Source organism: Babylonia areolata, chromosome 25, assembly GCF_041734735.1.
Source record: "Babylonia areolata isolate BAREFJ2019XMU chromosome 25, ASM4173473v1, whole genome shotgun sequence".
Lineage (NCBI taxonomy): Eukaryota > Metazoa > Mollusca > Gastropoda > Neogastropoda > Buccinidae > Babylonia > Babylonia areolata.
The window spans coordinates 5,185,001-5,204,330 of NC_134900.1; the positions used below are offsets into that span (position 1 = coordinate 5,185,001).

Here is a 19,330-nt window from a genome sequence, read left to right on the forward strand (position 1 = left end):
GTCACCTCAGTGCAGTGCCACCCAGTTTTACTTCTTTCTCTTTTTTTTTCTCTTTTTTTTTTCTTGCCTGCAAGTTTGTTCCACTGTAATTCGAAGTGGGGTTTTTTTCTGCAGAATTTTGTTACTGTGGTTCCTTTTACATGTGCTCAGTACATGCAGCACACAGGATCTCAGTTTGTTGTTTCATCATGATGATCGTTTCACCCAAATGGCTAGTTCCCACACCACATGCAGTCAAGTCTAGACACTGGCAGAGGTAGTTTGAACTGTTAAGATTACATCTTCACCACCATGCTCTGTGTATTGCTACTCATGTGCTGACATAATCTTCAGTTTGAAGTTGCTGGGGTTTTGCTCTGAGTGACATGTGTGAAGATGGATTGAGTAATAAGACCAGTTCCCAACACTTCACAGCATCCTTCTCAAATATTTGACATGTTGGATGAGGGGGGGGGAAAAAAACAATATCAAAGGAAATGCAAATTATCAAGTGGCTAAACTTCTTCTCTTAACTGTGTGAAAAGTCATTGGTGTGCCACACAAAAGAATTGTTCACTAGATTCTTCCATGTCTGTCATCTGTGTGGCAAAGCCTGGCAGGTTGCTGCGGATATATACAGAGAAAAAAAAAAAAAAATTGAAATATACATATAATGATACAATACAAAAAATACATATCAGCTGACTGCGACGAGTGAATAGTATGGGGATGCCTGTATGTTCTACTGAATCACGACACAAACTGATTTTTTTTTAGCCTGCTGCGTATACATGTGGGTTCATGAACTACGGTTGTGCACAAGGGGGTTAATAAAGCAAAAACCAAAACAAAAAACCAAGCCAGGGGCAGTAAGCATGGAAGACAACCTGCACTGCTTGTTGTGCCTGTGCTTTCCTGCAGGCACCTGTGTGAACACCGTCATGCGCTTCGCTCGCAGCGGAGCCCAGCGTTTTCGCAAAGGTCAGTCCTGAAATTATACACATACTACGGGGGGGCGAAGGGGTTTTGGGGGTGTGGGGGGTGGGCGTTATTCGAAAATATGAGTCTGTACCTGTTTACATAAGTGGATATATGATTTGCTCTTTTAACTTTAAGAGAACTCACTTTTCAGAATGTCATGGTTGAAAGCATATGTGATATATATGTATATATATGTGTATGTGTGTGTGTGTGTGTATGTTTATATATATATGTATCATTGTGTGTGTGTATATGTATATGTATATATATATATATATATATATATATATATATATATATTCTGTTAACCCTGTGACTGCTGTTGATGAGTAAGCTCATTTGTGAAGGGCTGTCATTGAGAAAAGAGAGCTTAAACAGGTCAGTATGTCAGTCACCACTCTGTATTCAGACTTCATCCTCATGGAAATACTGCATTGAGCCCTGTGATTTTTAAATTGATGTGTGAAACCTCAGTGTTTCACAGTGTGTGTATGACATACTTGATGGATGTTTACATCTTTGTTGTGTGGCATGACATAGGATCATGGCAGCAAGTTAACCTTTTCATTCTGTTCACAGTTCACCTTTTCATCCTGTTCACAGCTAACCTTTTCAAGCTGTTCACAAGTTACCCTTTCATGCTGTTTACAAATTAACCTTTTTCATGCTCATCACAAGTTAACCTTTTCATGCTCTTCACAAGCTAACCTTTTTCAAGCTGTTCACATGTTAACTTTTTCATGCTGTGTGTCTGCAGGTGTGGTCCATGAACACCCTTCTGATGGCCTGGATGGGGAAGAGGGTGAGGGGCAGAGAACAAAGAAGGAGATGGAAAAGGACGACTTTATCTCCCCTGTCAGGATGCGGCTGAGGCATCGCAGGCTAAGTGAAGTGGGTGTTCTGTTTTTATTCTGCATGCTTTCATGTAGCGAGACAGGGGGAGAGTGTGTGTATATATGTGCTTGTGCATGTGTGTGCGTGCATGTGTATGTGTGCAAATATGCGTGTGGATGAGCTCACAGGGGGCCGAAGCCTTTATAATAAATGACAAAAAAGCCCTTGTCTCTGCCTTGTGACATATTAAGTTAAATGTGCAGAAATGCCAACTGTTATGATTTCGCCGTATTTTGTTCTGCTCGATTGCTGTTTGTTCTGATGTTAAGCCAAGATCAAAATTGTTCTGATTAGTTCTTTCTCAGCTACATAGCATGGTCACATGCTGTCCTGTCAACATTACCCTGCCGCTCTAGGCCTGTTGATCATGAGGCCAGGGCAGTCACTACTAATCTTGGTCTCACATGATGATGCTCATTTAATTGCGTGCGTGTTTACATTGAAACAGCATGGAGTCCAATTGGTCCAGTCAGCTTAGTCGTTTACCTGAACAAGAGAGAATGTGGCTGAATCAAGTTGCGTCTCTGTGAAACAGCGTCTGTGTCTGGTGGATTCAGCTAAAATGTACGTTTGCTGATGTGGCTTGGAGTCTGAGTGTTCCTACCAATTTCAAAATGTTCCCACCAAATTTCCTGATTGTTCCTACAAACATTTGATAGGGGTTAGCCTCTCTGAATGTGGTGCACTTTGTTATTGTGGGGTAGGGGTGGGGGGGAGGCTATGGGATTGATTATATGATTTGATATTCCATTCCTTGCTGATTTGATGTCCTATTTCTTGGTGTCACAGGAAGTCAGCAAGCGCCTGTCGTTACCGACAGACATCCGACTTCCTGAGAACTTCCTGACCCGCTCCACGCTATCACTGAGTCCGGAGGGACAGCTGAGCCGCAGGTCCCGGAGAAAGTCACTGGTCAGTTTTTGTGTTTGTGAATGGTACATAAGATTGACATGTTGAGGAAGTCTTTACAGCATAGGAAGTTTGAAACTGTTGCTAAGTAGTATGGATCTTTTTCAACATAACAAGAAAGTCTTTACAGTTTAAGAAACGTGAAATCATTGCGTTACACTTTTTACACCATCAGTGCAGCTGCACAGGAGTTTCTGTGAACTAGTCCTGCAACAGCTGAGTGCAGTGTTGAAGCATGCTTCATACACAAAATGCATACAGCATCATTGTAGACACATTCAATCCCCTTGAAAACACTGGTGAAAACATAGAGGTTAAAGCCAGCAAGCTAAAAGCAATGAGTGAGAATACAACTGATTGAGAAATTGAAACTGAATATGCCCCAGTGCAGTTATAGAAGCAACCAGGAGTTAATGGATAAATCTGTTCCAGGGAGCAAAGTGTTAAGCAGTACATTTTTTCTTCCACAATGTGTTTTCTGTCACACAAGTGTAACGCAGCAGTGATGCACGGTGTGACACTGTTCCACAGAACACGATCATGTTTATGTTTAATTGTAGACAGAGATGAGGTTTGGCAAAATCAAATCACACACAAAGCTGATGTGTTTGTTTGCAGTTGGAGATCAGGTTTTGCATTATCAAATTGTACTTGAAGCCTGTATTTGATTGTCAGAGATAGGGTTTGGCAAAACCGAATCATGCTTGAATCTTGTGTCTGGTTTCAGTCGGAGATAGGGTTTGGCAAGGTTGAATCATACTTTAATCTTGTGTGTGGTTGCAGTCAGAGTTAGGGTTTGACAAGATCGAATAGTACTTGAATTTTGTGTGTGGTTGCAGTCTGAGATTTAGCAAGATCAAATCATACTTGAATCTTTTGTGTGGTTGCAGTCGGAGATAGGGTTTGGCAAAATTGAATTGTACTTGAATCTTGTGTGTGGTTGCAGTCTGAGATAGGGTTTGGCAAAATTGAATTGTACTTGAATCTTGTGTGTGGTTGCAGTCGGAGATAGGGTTTGGCAAAATTGAATTGTACTTGAATCTTGTGTGTGGTTGCAGTCGGAGATAGGGTTTGGCAAAATCGAATTGTACTTGAATGTTGTGTGTGGTTGCAGTCAGACATAGGGTTTGGCAAAAATCGAATTATACTTGAATGTTGTGTGTGGTTGCAGTCAGACATAGGGTTTGGCAAAATCATGTTGTACTTGAATCTTGTGGGTGGTTGCAGTCTGAGGTAGGGTTTGGCAAAAATCGAATTATACTTGAATCTTGTGTGTGGTTGCAGTCAGACATAGGGTTTGGCAAAATCATATTGTACTTGAATCTTGTGGGTGGTTGCAGTCTGAGGTAGGGTTTGGCAAAAATCGAATCATGTTTGAAGTTGAAACTTGTGTGTGGTTCTTGAAGTTGAATGTTGTGTGTGGTTGCAGTCGGAGATGTGGTTTGGCAAGATTGAATCATGCTTGAAGTTGAATGTTGTGTGTGGTTGCAGTCGGAGATGTGGTTTGGCAAGATTGAATCATGCTTGAAGTTGAATGTTGTGTGTGGTTGCAGTCGGAGATGTGGTTTGGCAAGATTGAATCATGCTTGAAGTTGAATGTTGTGTGTGGTTGCAGTCGGAGATGTGGTTTGGCAAGATTGAATCATGCTTGAAGTTGAATGTTGTGTGTGGTTGCAGTCGGAGTTGTGGTTGCAGTCGGAGATGTGGGTTTGGCAAGATTGAATCATGCTTGAAGTTGAATGTTGTGTGTGTTGCAGTCGAGATGGGTTTGGCAAGATTGAATCATGCTTGAAGTTGAATGTTGTGTGTGGTTGCAGTCGGAGATGTGTTTGGCAAGACTGAATCATGCTTGAAGTTGAATGTTGTGTGTGGTTGCAGTCAGAGATAGGGTTTGGCAAGACTGAATCATGCTTGAAGTTGAATGTTGTGTGTGGTTGCAGTCGGAGATAGGGTTTGGCAAGATTGAATCGTACACAAAGCTGGACAAGCTGGGTGAGGGGACGTACGCCACAGTGTTCAAAGGGAAGAGTCGGCTGACAGACAGTCTGGTGGCCCTGAAGGAGATTCGTCTGGAACATGAGGAGGGGGCTCCCTGCACTGCCATCAGGGAAGGTAGGAAGGAGGTGGATAGGTGTGTGTGTGTGTGTGTGTGTGTGAGTGTGTGTGTGTGCGTGTTAGTCCATGGTGGAGAAGAATGTATGTGTGTGTAGAGGGGGTGAGGGATGGAGGAGAGATCAGTGTGTGTATGGGTGGGGCTGGTGGTGTGACGGTGGGTAGTAGGGAGGGTGTGTGTGTGTGTGTGTGTGTGTGTGTGTGTGTGTGTGAAGATCACTCTGTGTTTGTGTGCATGTGTGTGTGAGGGTGTTTCACTGTGTGTGTGGGAGGAGGTGTTATGTGGAAGGAAGGGTTTGGTGAGTGTCACTGTGTGTGTCACTCAGTGTGTCACTGTGTGTGTAGGTGTGTCATTGTGTGTGTGCCATAATGTGTGTGTGTGTCACTGTGTGTAGGTGTGCCACTATGCATTTGTCACTGTTAGTAGGTGTGTCACTGTGTGTGTCATTATGTGTGTGTGTCACTGTGCATGTCACTGTTTTACATCGATGTGTATATGTGTCACTGTGTCTGTTTCACTGTATGTGTCAATGTGTGTAATTGTGCCACAGAGTGTCTTGTAATTCCTTATCATGCATATTGTCACACCAGTTGTGGACATCACACATGTAGATGGTTTTCAGTGTCGCTCCTACGAGATCTGAAACACGCCAACATTGTCACGCTGCATGATATCATCCACACTGACAAGTCTCTGACCCTGGTCTTTGAGTACTTGGTGAGGATTTTGCTTCCCTTGATTTGCATATCCTTTGTTTATGGCTGAGGATAGGCGTATGCGTGTGTGTGTGTGTGTGTGTGTGTGTACCCCCCCCCCCGCCCCCCCGCCCGACAACCCCTCAAAAAAAAATGTCACAGTATATACAGCTTTATATATCTGAGCTGTGAGCATGCGGTGTCTTTTTTTTTCTTTTCTTTTCTTCTTCTTTTTTTTTTTTTAACTGGAAACAAGTGTGAAGTTGATAATGGCATGCACAAAGGAAGTAACTGTTGGTGATGTTAGAACCTGAATGATGATAAAGAGCATAATTATTGTGTGTTGAATGGTAAGGAACGTTAATTTGCGTGCACCAAAGCCTGCTGTCAGTTGCATGTCAATGATTAAAGTACAGGATATTTTATGTTTGTTCACTGACAGTGTATACTGCATGTGTGTGACTGAGATGAGTGAATATTGTGGTTCACTTCAAGCGTACATATGATGATCCCTTCTGCCATTTTTCCTCCCAGGTGGCAATATGCAAAATTATTGGAAATTTTCAACAAGGGCCATCTCGGAACTGAGCTGATGCAGCTCTGCTTGGGTGCCCTTTTCAGATTCAGAAGGTCAAGAACTGTGCGAATTGGGAGGAATAAAATTTTCTGCTTATTTTCCTCCCAGGTCACGATATGCAGATTTGTTGGAAATTTTCAACAGGGGTGTATCTTGGAGCTGAGTTGACACAGCTCTGCTTGTGTGGTATTTTCACAATTTCAGATTTGGGAGGTCAAAGCCTAAGCAAAAAGATGTGCTACTCTCATTTTGGGTAGAAATAATTTTTTTTCTGTCAATTTTCCTCCCAGGTCGTGATATGCAAAATTATTGGAAATTTTCAACAGGGGCTGGCTATCTTGGAACTTAGCTGACACGTCTGTGCCTGTGTGGTCTTTTTGGATTCAAGAGATCAAAAACTAAGCAGAAGGATGTGCTGCAGTGTTTTTTGGGGGGAGAAATAATTTTTTGGTGCCATTTTTCTCCCAGTTTGTGATATAATAATAATAATAATAATGGATACTTATATAGCACACTATCCAGAAATCTGCTCTAGGTGCTTTACAAAAACACTTTGTTAACATAAAACATTACTGCTTTGTTACATACACACACCAAAGTATGACTACACACACACACACACACACACACACACACACACACACACACACTGCATACATACATTTTAACAATACATGTGTATCTAACAGCTACCCTAACACATACGAACACATAGGCAGGCACAAACTTGCATAAACGCACGCACACACAATACACATTCATATACATGCATATAGTTATGTAGATATGCAAAATTATTGCAAATTTTCAATAGGGGTTATCTCAGAACAGAGTTGCTGCAGCTCTGTTTGTGTGGCATTTATGAGAGAAATAATTTTGTCCACCAGTTTCTTCCTTTTTTGTCCTTTATGTATTGAACAGAAGTGATTCTCATGCAGTATATGTTTGTTATACACCACAGATGTATTTTTTTCTTATTGGAGATGATGAATATTGTGTGTGCGTTCTGTGTTTTACAGGAGAAGGACCTAAAACAGTACATGGATGACTGTGGCAACATCATGAGCATGACCAACGTCAAGGTAGGTGGAGTCTGAGTTTCAAGGTGGAGTCAAAGGTTGGGGGGTGATCCATATGAAAATAGTAAATAAAAATGAATGACAATCGATAGGAACAGGTAAACAAATAGGCAAATAAGTATCGGTCAAAAGAAAAGAAAGATACACAGACGGCAAGCAGCTGAAATGAAAAAAAGTACGAAAATGGACTGAAAGGCATTAGAAATTAGTATACAGGACAGACAGCCATCCTCTTGACAGTTGATTTATTGTTATTGTCTCAACAACAAACTCTGTGATTATAAGGCAGCAAAGGTTGGTTCTGCGTTTGTGTCGGTTCTTACACTCAGCTAGATATATTAGTGGAGTGATGGCCTAGAGGTAATGCATCTGCCTGGGAAGTGAGAGAATCTGATCGCGCTGGTTTGAATCATGGCTCAGCCGCTGATATTTTCTCCCCTTCCACTAGATCTTGAGTGGTGGTCTGGACGCTAGTCATTTGAATGAGACGATAAACTGAGGTCCCGTGTGCAGCATGCACTTAGCGCACATAAAGGAACCCACGGCAACAAAAGGGTTGTCCCTGGCAAAATTCTGTAGAAAAATCCACTTCGATAGGAAAAACAAATAAAACTGCAGGCAGGGAAAAAATACAAAAAAAAATGGGTGACGCTGTAGTATAGCGACGCGCTCTCCCTGGGGAGAGCAGCCCGAATTTCACACAGAGAAATCTTGTGATAAAAGAAATACAAATACAATTATTTCTACATGTACTCTTTTATCCAAGTACACATGTACAGATAAGAGAAGTTATGCTCATCATTACATTCACACGCACCTTCACACACAAACATGTTTTTGGAATTTTTTATACAGTGTTGCAACTATACCATCATTCAGATACACTTTTTTTTGGTGCATGCGTGTGGTTAAAGATACTTCTTTTTCAGTTGCTGGAAGGCTTGACATACTGTTGTGATAAAAATCACTCTGTTATACAGGTCAGCTTTTTTTTTTTGGTGCTCTTGTGTTTTGAAGATATTCCTTTTCCAGTTGTTGTGAGGCTTCATGCTCTGCTACTATACTGTTTGGGGGATGGGTCTGTTTTAAGATATTCCTGTTCCAATTGCTTCGAGGCCTGACCTACTGTCACCGTCGCCGTGTTTTGCACCGTGATCTCAAACCGCAAAATCTCCTCATCAATGAACGAGGGGAGCTAAAGTTGGCTGACTTTGGTGAGTTGTTTCCCTCCCTTCAGACCGTTTCGAGACTGCTCCTTAAATTATATAACAGTGAATTAACTAATTGATTTCGCTTGGGGAATGGATGTGATTTGGTTCCCTTCAGACACTGTCTGACTGCTCTTGAATTATGTAACATTGAATTAACTAATGAATTTCACTTGGGGAGTGGATGTGGCTTTTGTGTTTTGAATGAAAAGTTTTATTTTTTATTCGTCGTTGTTGTTGTTCGTGTGTGTCTGCTTCATATTAAAGAGATAGAGCTGAATATTTATAGCATGTCAGTTTTGCCAGAGGCAAGCTTCTGTTATCAAGAAAGGAATTCTGTTATAACTTGGATTTCATGCAGCTGAGTTTGAAAAGTCATTGTCTTAAGGTAGATATAAGGCAGCCATTGAAATATATGACGAAGAGAGGGGGAGGGGGTATGATCAACATATTTCTGTTATTCTATGAATTTGATGCAACTGAGTTTGAACAGTTATTCAACTTACTGTCTTTGGGGTAGAAATAAGGCAGTCTCTGAAATATTAATATCTGAGAGGGTGTGTGTGTGTGTGTGTGTGTGTGTGTGTGTGTGTGTGTGTGTGTTGTGTACTTGTGTGAGTGCATGTCCATGATACAATTGTGTGTGTATGTTTGTTTTTTGTTTGCATGTGTGATATTATTCCAGATAGCGTTTATCAAATGTGAACCGTAAAAAAAAAAGGGGGGTGGGGGGGGGGAAGAAATCACAAAGGAACTCCATATGCTTGATTTCAGAAAAGTCAATGTCTGTATCATCAAGAGCATGTCATTTTGATGAACTTTACTGATTTTCAGGTCTGGCCCGAGCAAAATCAATACCAACCAAGACATACTCAAATGAAGTCGTAACTCTGTGGTACGTATCTTTATCAAACAGAGCATCATCGGCATGTATCTATTTTCCTTCATGTTACTCTGAATGTTGGTAATATTGCAGACAGACAGACACAGTCCCCCAGCTTGTGGGGTCCACAAGAAAACTATTGAAAGTTATATACATACATGAACATACATACACTGTAAAAGTGTTCATGCACATATATACTGACATGTGTGCGTTCACTCAGACGTGCATGCATGTACACACACACACACACACAAATACACATGTGCATTGATTTATTTATATATATTTTTTTTAAATATTGTATTTTCTTTCCTTTGTATGGCAGAGCCCAGACTCAAAGACAGAACACACAAGCCATTTTTTCCAGTTTATTTTGTTTTAAAGATACCTAGTTAAAGTGTAATCAGTTGGAAAGCTGGTAGGTAGATGGTAAGTTTGAGTTCATTGCACTTTTTTCAGCAGTGCCTGCAGAGTGGGTCATGATGTAAAGTCACAGGTTGTTTGAAGGAAGGTGGCAAAGTGGTTAAGATGCTTATCTGCCAGTCCATGAGGGCCTGGGATCAATTCCTATACAGAAATACGAAAAAACTTAGCTGTATGAAGAGCACAGGATCAGATGGCTGCCGGAAAAAAAGGATGCTAGTCAGGGATACACAGGGGAGGTTACCTACTTCGGGAGGTTATTGGCTGTAGCTGCTTTCGTTTTTTCCGCATAGGCAGGTAGTAGTTTGCACAGGACAGGAATCAGACCCCTGCCTTAGTCTGCACTAGTGGGTCACGGTAAGTATGTTATTTAAATGTAATTTTAGGAAGAAAATTTCCTTTCTCAACCTTTCTCCCAAGTTTGACCAGAAAGTCAAACTGAGCATCTAGTCATTTTGCATTAGACGAAAAAAACCGAGACCCCATGTGCACCACTGACTTGGCACACTGAAAAAGAGCCCACGGCAACAAAGTTTTGTCCACTGGCAAAATTCTGCAGAAGAAATCATCTCTGATAGGTACACAAATAGACATGCATGCACTGAAGTTCTGACTACCGCGTTGGGTTATGCTGCTGTCAGGTATCTGCCCAGCTCATGTGGTGTAGTGTATATGGATTTGTCTGAACCCAGTGACGCCTCCTTGAGAAACGGAAACTGTGTGTGCAGGTATCGCCCTCCCGATGTCTTGCTTGGCTGCACAGAGTACTCCACACCTATAGACATGTGGTGAGCTGTGTAGTTTTTGTTTTTTCTCTTTCAAAGGTTTTGTCAAGATCTTAACCAGTATGTCTGCAGCAAACACACGTCTTCGTTTGTTGGTTTCTTTGGCACTTTGGCTGTTTGACTGTTGTTTTTTTGTTTTTTTTTCAGGGTGGTTACAGAGTTATGGAAGTCCAGAAATGTCCCTGAAAAATGAGAGAACAGTTTCCAGGGTTTGGAAAGCCTTGGAAGAATATGTTTTGCCCTTCAGCCGTCTCCCTCCCTCTCCCTCTTTATCATTCTCTTTTCTCTCCCTCTCTGACTCTCTCTGTGTATTTGCTTATTCCAGTTCCCTCATTAGCCAAGACTCAATATTCAGTTCAGTTCAGTTCTCTCTGTGAGATGTTAATGTTGATGGAAAGTTGGGTGCTTTGCTCTTGTCACTCACACAAGGGTGTGGGGGTGTGTGTACTGCAAGATGGTGTGCGGGGGGTCCCAGTTCCCTGGGTCCATCAAACCCACACACATACCCTCTTCACCCCCCCCCTCCCCCAGCCCCCATCCCCCACCTCCCCACACACAGACACACACACATGCACATGCAAATGCACACACGCGCGCATGTGCTTACACATGTTGTTGATGTTGCGTGTGTGTGTGTGTGTGTGTGTGTGTGTGCATGTATAAAAAGAAAGTTGTCAATTGTGTGGATGTGTTTATAATTATATACAGAAAATAGACACCATACATGTGTGTATGTGTGTGTGTTTGTCTCTTTTTGTTGTTGTGTGTGTGTATGTTTAGATAAAGGAGTAGTTTTATTTATGTGTGTGTGTGTGTGTAGGAAAACAAAAATTACATATCGTGTGTGTCTTTGCCCATGTGTGTGTGTGTGGATAAAGAAAGTTGTTACATGGGTGTGTGTGAGTAGAAAAAGAAAACTTACATGTGTGCATGTCTGTGTCTGTGCCTCTGTGTGTGTAGAGAAAGAAAATTAAGCGCGTGTGCGCACATGTACATGCATGTGTGGGGTGGGTGGGGTGGGTGGGAGGGGGTTAATGCACATATGAAATTTTTTTTTCCCTGGCTGCTGTGCAGGGGGGTGGGGTGCATCTTCTACGAGATGGCTTGCGGGCGGCCCCTGTTCCCAGGGTCCACGGTGGAGGACGAGCTGCACCTCATCTTCAAGACGCTGGGCACCCCCACGGACGACACGCTGCCCTCCATATCGCGCAACAAGGACTTCCTGTCTTTCAACTTCCCCCGCTACGCCGGGGAGTCACTTCTAACCATCGCTCCCAGGTTTGGGTGGTGTTTGATAGATATGTTGTTTTGTTCATGTTTTTGAGTTTGTGTGTGTGTGTGGGGAGTTTGTGTGTGTGTGGGGGGAGTTTGTGTGTGTTTGTGGGGGAGTTTGTGTGTGTGTGTGGAGAGTTTGTGTGTGTGGGTGTGGGGAGTTTGTGTGTGTGTGGGGGGGAGTTTGTGTGTGTGTGTGTGGAGTTTGTGTGTGTGTGTGTGTGTGAGAGTTTGTGTGTGTGTGTGTGGGGGCGGAATTTGTGTGTGTGTGGGGGGAGTTTGTGTGTGTGTGTGGGGAGTTTGTGTGAGTTTGTGTGTGTGTGTGGGGAGTTTGTGTGTGTGTGTGGGGGGAGTTTGTGTGTGTGCGTGGGGAGTTTGTAGTTTGTGTGTGTGCGTGGGGAGTTTGTGTGTGTGTGGGTGGGAGAGTTTGTGTGTGTGTGTGTGGGGGGGGGGGGGGGAGTTTGTGTGTGTGTGTGTGTGGGGAGTTTGTGTGTGGGAGAGTTTGTGTGTGTGTGGGGGGAGTTTGTGTGTGTGGGAGGGGAGTTTGTGTGTGTGTGTGTTTGGGAGATTGTGTGTGTGTGTGGGGAGTTTGTGTGTGCGTGTGTGTGTGTGGGGGGGGGGAGAGTTTGTGTGTGTGCGTGGGGAGTTTGTGTGTGTGTGTGGGGAGTTTGTGTGTGTGTGTGTGTGTGTGTGTGAGTTTGTGTGTGTGTGTGTGTGTATGAGTTTATGAGTGTGTGTGTGTGGGGAGTTTGTGTGTGTTGTGGGGAGTTTGTGTGTGTGTGTGTGGGAGTTTGTGTGTGTGTGTGTGGAGTTTGTGTGTGTGTGTGTGTGAGTTTGTGTGTGTGGGAGGGGAGTTTGTGTGTGTGCGTGGGGAGTTTGTGTGTGTGTGTGTGTGGAGTTTGTGTGTGTGTGGGGGAGTTTGTGTGTGTGTGGGTGGGGAGTTTGTGTGTGTGGTGGGGAAGTTTGTGTGTGTGTGTGTGGGGAGTTTGTGTGTGTGCGTGGGGTGGAGGGCTGGGGAGGGGGTTGTGTGTGTGTGTGTTTGGGGAAGAGGGTGGAGTGTGTGCGTGTGTGGGGGAAGGGGGCTGAGTGTGTGTATGTGTGTTTGGGGAAGGGGGTTGAGTGAGTGGGTGTGTGTTTGTGTACGTGTGTGTAGCATGATGTGTAGTCATATGTGTCTGTGGTTTTATCTGTGTTTATCTGTGTGTGTGTGTTGTGTAAGTAAAAACTTGACTGTGAAAAAAACAAAACCAAAAACATAAAAAAAGAAAAAAAAAGTAACATTTGATTATTCTGCCATATACTGTCCTTGGATTGTTCAGATTTCTCTCTCATCTGAATGTAGATCTATGTAGTGCTGACATTCCCATGGATTGTTCAGATTTCTCTCATCTGAATGTAGATCTATGTAGTGCTGACATTCCCAAGATGAAACCAAGAATCCCAAGATCAGTGCTCTATTTTGGCTCAGTAGCTTAGCACTATGGAACACTTGTCTTGGCCTGCTGGTATGGAACACCTGTCAGTAGCTCAGTAGTATGGAACACCTGTCAGTAGCTCAGTAGTATGGAACACCTATCCTAGCGCAGTAGTATGGAACACCTGTCAGTAGCTCAGTAGTATGGAACACCTATCCTAGCCCAGTAGTATGGAACACCTATACTGGCCCAGTAGTTTGGAACAAATTGCCCTTCTCAGTGCATCATGTGGATCCACCAGTTCAGTTTAGAACGATCTCTCAAAACACACCTCTTCCAGTCTTGCCTACCAACTCATTGACTGAAGTGTTTCTTGAATTTCTGCTGATCGTGTTTGTGTGTGTGTGTGTGTGTGTGTGTGTGTTTGAGAGAAAACACATTTGCTTGTGTGCAGTGTCTTGTGCTTTATGCATGTATGTATAAAATTTTTGTATATATATAATTTTATATTAAAAACTCCACAAGTTCAGCGCTTGGGAGCAGCCAACTGCCTGCATTGTTATTATTATTATTGTTATTAGATGGGACTGTGACAGATGAACCCAGGTGTGGCTGTGAATGGGGGACTCCGAATGAGCAACATGGGAGTAATGATGCTGAAACTCTGCATGGATAGGACATTAAAAAAAAAAGAAGAAAAAAAAAGGATAGAAATGGAAAAGAAAAGATAGAGAGAGAGAGAAAGAAAAGACATTCAAGTATTTTTACACTTTCTTTCTTTTTTTTTTCTTCTTCTTTTGTTATTGTTGTTGTATTGTTAGAGAGATGTAATCAGCCTTGCTTCATGGTGAATGACGGTGTTATTATACATGGGAGGTTTGTGTTTCAGGTTGGACTCCGATGGTTTGGATCTTCTGGCAAAGTTCCTGAAGGTCAGTTAACACCTGTGTTCTGCTGTGATTTTAACTCCTTTTCCCACCCGCCCCTCAAATTAACTCTCCTCCATGCCCCCTGTCCTTTAACTCACTCCGGACGATGGAACGCTATAGCATTTTTGACATAAGATAGCGTTCTTGGAACGCCATAGCAGTTTCGACAATTAAAATTTTTTCCACGTTTTCTTCATGGGGTAGCTTAAAAATCGCAGCTACTCCGGGCATTGCAAACATGTCAAGGGTCGAATGGAAAGTTTCTTCGTGAGGTTCCGTAACTGTACACTCGCTGGCCTGCTGTTGACCTTGGTACTCCACATGACAAGCTAATCTGCATACATATCGAAAATGGGGTCGCAGTTGATACAAGTGGAAATTATTGGAGCAAACTAGATCACAACAGCAGCTTTTTACTGCTGCTGAAGTGATTGAAATGCTTCAGACTGAAGGTTTCGACATCGACGAGGATGATGAAGACGTTGAATAAAGTATCTGCAGTGAAGAAAGTTACCAGCAAGAAGGTACTGACAGTGACTCAGCTTCTGAGGGCTGTGAAGAGAGGGAGGGGGTAGGTGTACACACGATGTGAGTAAGAGGGGTCAGTGGGTCAAGTACAGGGAGTTTCATTCAGTTACTTTGTGTTTTGTATTTTTTGTGATTTTTTTCCTAACCCTAACAAATGGGTCATCTGCAGGGAAAGCAAGGGAGAAAACTATTCGCCCGGAGTGAGTTAAAGAAAGGGAGTATCAATTGAAAAATTTGTAAAAAGTTATTTGAAAAGAACAAAAGTGTTGTAGTTCATGCTTGCTATAAGAAACTTAATGATCTTTGTTTCATTTTTATCTTTTAATGGATTGATTTTTATATATTAATGTCTACACTCATATTAAACAGTTAATGATATTCGAACACGTTTCTTGAGCATGCAAATTTCAAGTGCTAGTACTGTCAAAGAGCTCAGTGATACCTCTGATGTCTCACAGGAAGTAGACATTAAGAGAGAGAAATGAAAAGAATGTGCTGTGTTTGTGAAGAACTAAATCTGAACAAAAAAGCCTCATTTACGGTTAATAAAACCGTGTTATGTTGCATGTTCAGACCTCTCAAAGCACTTTTCAGTAACACATTGGTCAGACACAAGACAGCTTCTTCTTCTTCTGCATTCGTGGGCTGCAACTCCCACGTGTATGACCGTTTCTATCCCGCCATGTAGGCAGCCATACTCTGTTTTCGGGGATGTGCATGCTGGGTATGTTCTTGTTTCCATAACCCACCGAACGCTGACATGGATTTACAGGATCTTTAACGTGCGTATTTGATCTTCTGCTTGCGTATACACACGAAGGGGGTTCAGGCACTGGCAGGTCTGCACATATGTTGACCTGGGAGATCGTAAAAATCTCCACCCTTTACCCACCAGGCGCCGTCACCGTGATTCGAACCCAGGACCCTCAGATTGAAAGTCCAACGCTTTAACCATTCGGCTATTGCGCCCGTCACACACAAGACAGCTTCAAAAGGAATGTTATTAGGTTAAAAAAAAGAACAAGGATTAAGTGATGGACTGAAAAAAGCAGTGAGTCTGTGGAGTTCATTATTCATTCCCTTGCTGTCATCTGGTCCATTCACACTTTTTCTGCACTTGAAAAATGGGCTTTTTTTTTTTTTTTTTTATCCTTTGGCAGTAAATTGATGGCAGATAACATCAGAGATGTATTAAGTTTATGTGCATGAATGTGATGTATATGTGCCTAATTTGTGTGTGTGTATGTGTGTGTGTGTTTGTGTGTGTGTGCAGTACAATGCCAAGATCCGTGTTGCGGCAGCTGATGCTCTCAAACATTCGTTTTTCAACTCCCTTGGACCAGGCGTACACAAACTACCTGACAGTAAGTTGCCCCCCACACCCCCCACCCACCCCTCCTGAAGTTCCATTAACCCCTTGACTGCTGAATCTTAGTGAATGGAGATCAGTGTGGTGTGAATTTGAAGTGATGATTACTTTTTGTGTACTTCAAGTGCTGTGATGAATTTGCTGATCAAAAGTAGTGCAGTCCAGAGAAGGAGAAGTCCACAGAAATCATGCAGACAAACACCCTCGCCGGTAAGCTCAGTCTTATCTCAGTGAGATGACAGCCCTTCATGAATGAGCATACGTGTCAGCTGTAGTCAAGCGTTTAAAACTTACGGTAACAGTAGACCTGATAGTCTCAGCATATGATATGTTCTTCCTTTGATGCAGTATGAATGAGCACTGAGTTTTCCAGTGCTCCCATTTTAATAAAGTGGTTAACTTGTCTTAATGATTGGTATGCGTGGAAAGAACTGATTTTATACTTGTTGCTGTTCTTACACACAACTTGGTGTGTATGTTTGTTTCAGTCATATGCATATCCTGAAGAGAAGTTGTGGTGATATTCTAATTTTGTAGGATATCACCATGATAATAATGATATTTATACTTTTGATAAGTATTCATCTTCTTTTCCTTATTCTATTTTATGCATTTCCTGAAGATTGTTGGATAGCTCTGTGAAAGCACCACCAGATAAGTTACCTGAACGATGACATAATACTGTTTCGTGTTGGCAGCCAAGTGACCCATTGTTTAATCCTATGAACCTGGTTGTGTGGTGTTTCAGCTGTGTCAGTGTTTACTGTTGCGGGTATTTCCTTGCATCGAGATCCTGGCATCAGGTCATCATCTGTGGCCTCCAGAGGTAAAGATGCTGTCAGCAATGATTTATTTATTATCATTTACATCGAAGTGTGTTTGTTTTGTTTCATCACATGTGTTGTGTACTATCTGCACGGATGTCACGTCACGACGACTTAGAAGAAGGGTTGTTTTCTGGGGTTTTGTGTGGAGGCGTTTGTGTGTGGAAGTGTGGAAGTCTAAATGTTTTTCTTCTAAACAATCATTCTTCAGGTTTTTTTGTGTTTTTGTTTTATTGAGTTTATTGTCTTTAGTCGTGAAGTGAGGTCTGAAGTCTTTGAGTGAGTGCATCAGGGTCAGGGTTTTTTAATCTGGGTCCTGCCCTTTTTCCCTTGTTTTACTGGAAAATCAGAGTAAGACATATTTATAAAGCGGATGAGATGGTAAACCTAAGTCCTGTGTGCAGTAAGCCCTTGGTGTTCTGAAAAAGAACACATGGCCGCATATGTGTTGTCCTCTTGACAAAATTCCGTAGACAAAATCCACCCTGATAAGTACACAAATGTATATGCATGCACTCGAGATCTGACCAGTGTGTTGGGTTATGCTGATAGTCAGGCATCTGCATCCACAGATGTGGTGTAGCGTATATGGATTTGACCAAATGCGGTGACTCCCCTTTGAGAAACTGAAACTGAACCTTTGAGTGAGCTTTACTCAAGTTTGTGTTGATGTTCTAGTTGTCAGCTGTACAATGCTTGACAGATACCCAGCCTGCTTGGCTAGTGCATACAGATCTTTGTGCTGTTGTGATGGAGTTGTACTGAAATGGATGACAGTCCAGTTTGTGTTTGTGTGTTTTGGGAGAATGGGGATGACCTTATTCTTTTCTCTGTATGTGTTTGTGGGCTACAACTCCCACGTTCATTCTCATGTACAGGTGGGAATTTAAGTGTATGACCATTTTAATTACACATACTTAACCGTGACCCAACTAGTGCAGACTCCGGCAGGGGTCTGACATTCCTGTCCTGCGCAAACTACTATCCGCCTATGCGGAGAAAACGAAAGTAACTACGGCCGATAACCTCCCGGAAGTAGGTAATCTCCCCTTTGACCATTTTTGTCCCAGTGTTAAAGTAGCTTTTCTCTGTTTTGGGGGGATGTGCATCCAGGTAGTATGTTCATGTTTCCGTAACCCATCAAACACTGACATGGATTACAGGATCTTTATTGTGGGTATTTCATGTTCCACAAGTGAACACCCATGAAAGAGGTGTAGACAAAAGCAGATCTGGACACATACGTTGATCTGGGGAGATAGGAAAATCTCCACCCTTACTAGGGTTTTGAACCCAGCACCCCTCTGGCTGGAATGTCCATGGATAGGCGTCTGCCTCTTTTTTTTTCTTTTTGTTGTTTTTTTCTTTTTCAAAATATATAGTGTTTCAAATTGATCATCTGAATTTTGACAATTTCAAGTTGAAGCTGCATGGATGCCGAGCATATACACTGTAAGAACGATCAAGAATCTGTTGCTGATAAAGTTGAAATAAGGTTTTAATGTTTTTGTGTTTTTTTCCTCACTGTTTAGTTCGTCATCATAAAACATGCCATTGCTGCTTGTCTTGCTGGTTTTTTTTTTTTTTTCCTGTCTTCTTTTATCTCTTTTCTGTTGTCCTTAAATAAAAATTTAAAAAAATGATTCGCTTTGAAATTTTTCACTCTTCCTTTTCAATTGTGTTTCAGGCAAACTGAGACGTCAGAGCATGATGTTTTGAAGCGATGCGGAGGACAAATGTGATTATCTCTCACCGGCAGAAGAGGAAGAGGAGCAGTCGTTGGCAGTTTTCCGTTTGTGGCAGTTCGGTTTCCATGAAAGGACGACAAGCAGAAAGAGATTGATCATACTCTGTGTGTGTGTGTATGTGTGTGTTGTTTGAAAAGAAACAACAACTATTGTGATGCGGAAAGAAATAAAGAAGAGACTGAACGAAAACTGCGATGATGGAACAGAAGTTTTGGGGGGTACAGCATTGTGTGTATATTCTGTCTGTTCTGCAGACTTGACCAATGGGGTGAAATGAATGAACGGAAGTGTCTTCGAGAGACACACACAGAGACAATACAATACTACAGTCATATCAGCTGCATTCTACTTTTTTTGCATTTGTACTTCTCTGGGTTTTTTTTTTTGGGGGGGGGGGGGGGGGTGGAGTGGGGGGTAGGGGAGGAGGGAGGGTGGTGGTAGTGGTGGTGGTGGTGGTGGTGATGGCTGGGTTCAGATGCACAATAGTTTTGGCTTTTGATGGATACTTCCCTTCCCCCCTCCCCAAACCCATCTCTCCCACCACCCCCAAAAAAGCAAAAATCAGAAAGTAAATCAGATTGGTACATCACACTTTGTTTTATTTTATTGTTGTTGTTTTTTTGGGTTTTTTTTTGTTATGTGTGTGTGTCTGTGTTGTCTTTATTTGTTGTTATTGTTGTATTTTCTTTTTATTTGCTGCTATTACTTCAAAGGGA

General features: G+C 42.3%; 1 protein-coding gene across 1 annotated transcript in view; it reads left to right on the forward strand.

The window, feature by feature from the left end:
• The window catches only part of LOC143299512 (cyclin-dependent kinase 17-like), a 23,583-nt gene extending 4,601 nt beyond the window's left edge, over positions 1–18,982 (forward strand). The window contains exons 2-14 of the mRNA XM_076612774.1: positions 1,718–1,851; positions 2,644–2,766; positions 4,704–4,875; positions 5,499–5,593; positions 7,168–7,230; positions 8,318–8,441; positions 9,270–9,330; positions 10,473–10,532; positions 11,604–11,807; positions 14,106–14,148; positions 15,947–16,037; positions 16,791–16,868; positions 18,554–18,982. Of these exons, the coding sequence (XP_076468889.1) occupies positions 1,718–1,851; positions 2,644–2,766; positions 4,704–4,875; positions 5,499–5,593; positions 7,168–7,230; positions 8,318–8,441; positions 9,270–9,330; positions 10,473–10,532; positions 11,604–11,807; positions 14,106–14,148; positions 15,947–16,037; positions 16,791–16,868; positions 18,554–18,585 (1,280 nt within the window). The 3' untranslated portion in view covers positions 18,586–18,982. The remainder of the gene's footprint in view (positions 1–1,717; positions 1,852–2,643; positions 2,767–4,703; positions 4,876–5,498; positions 5,594–7,167; positions 7,231–8,317; positions 8,442–9,269; positions 9,331–10,472; positions 10,533–11,603; positions 11,808–14,105; positions 14,149–15,946; positions 16,038–16,790; positions 16,869–18,553) is intronic.
• The last annotated feature ends 348 nt before the right edge of the window (positions 18,983–19,330 follow it).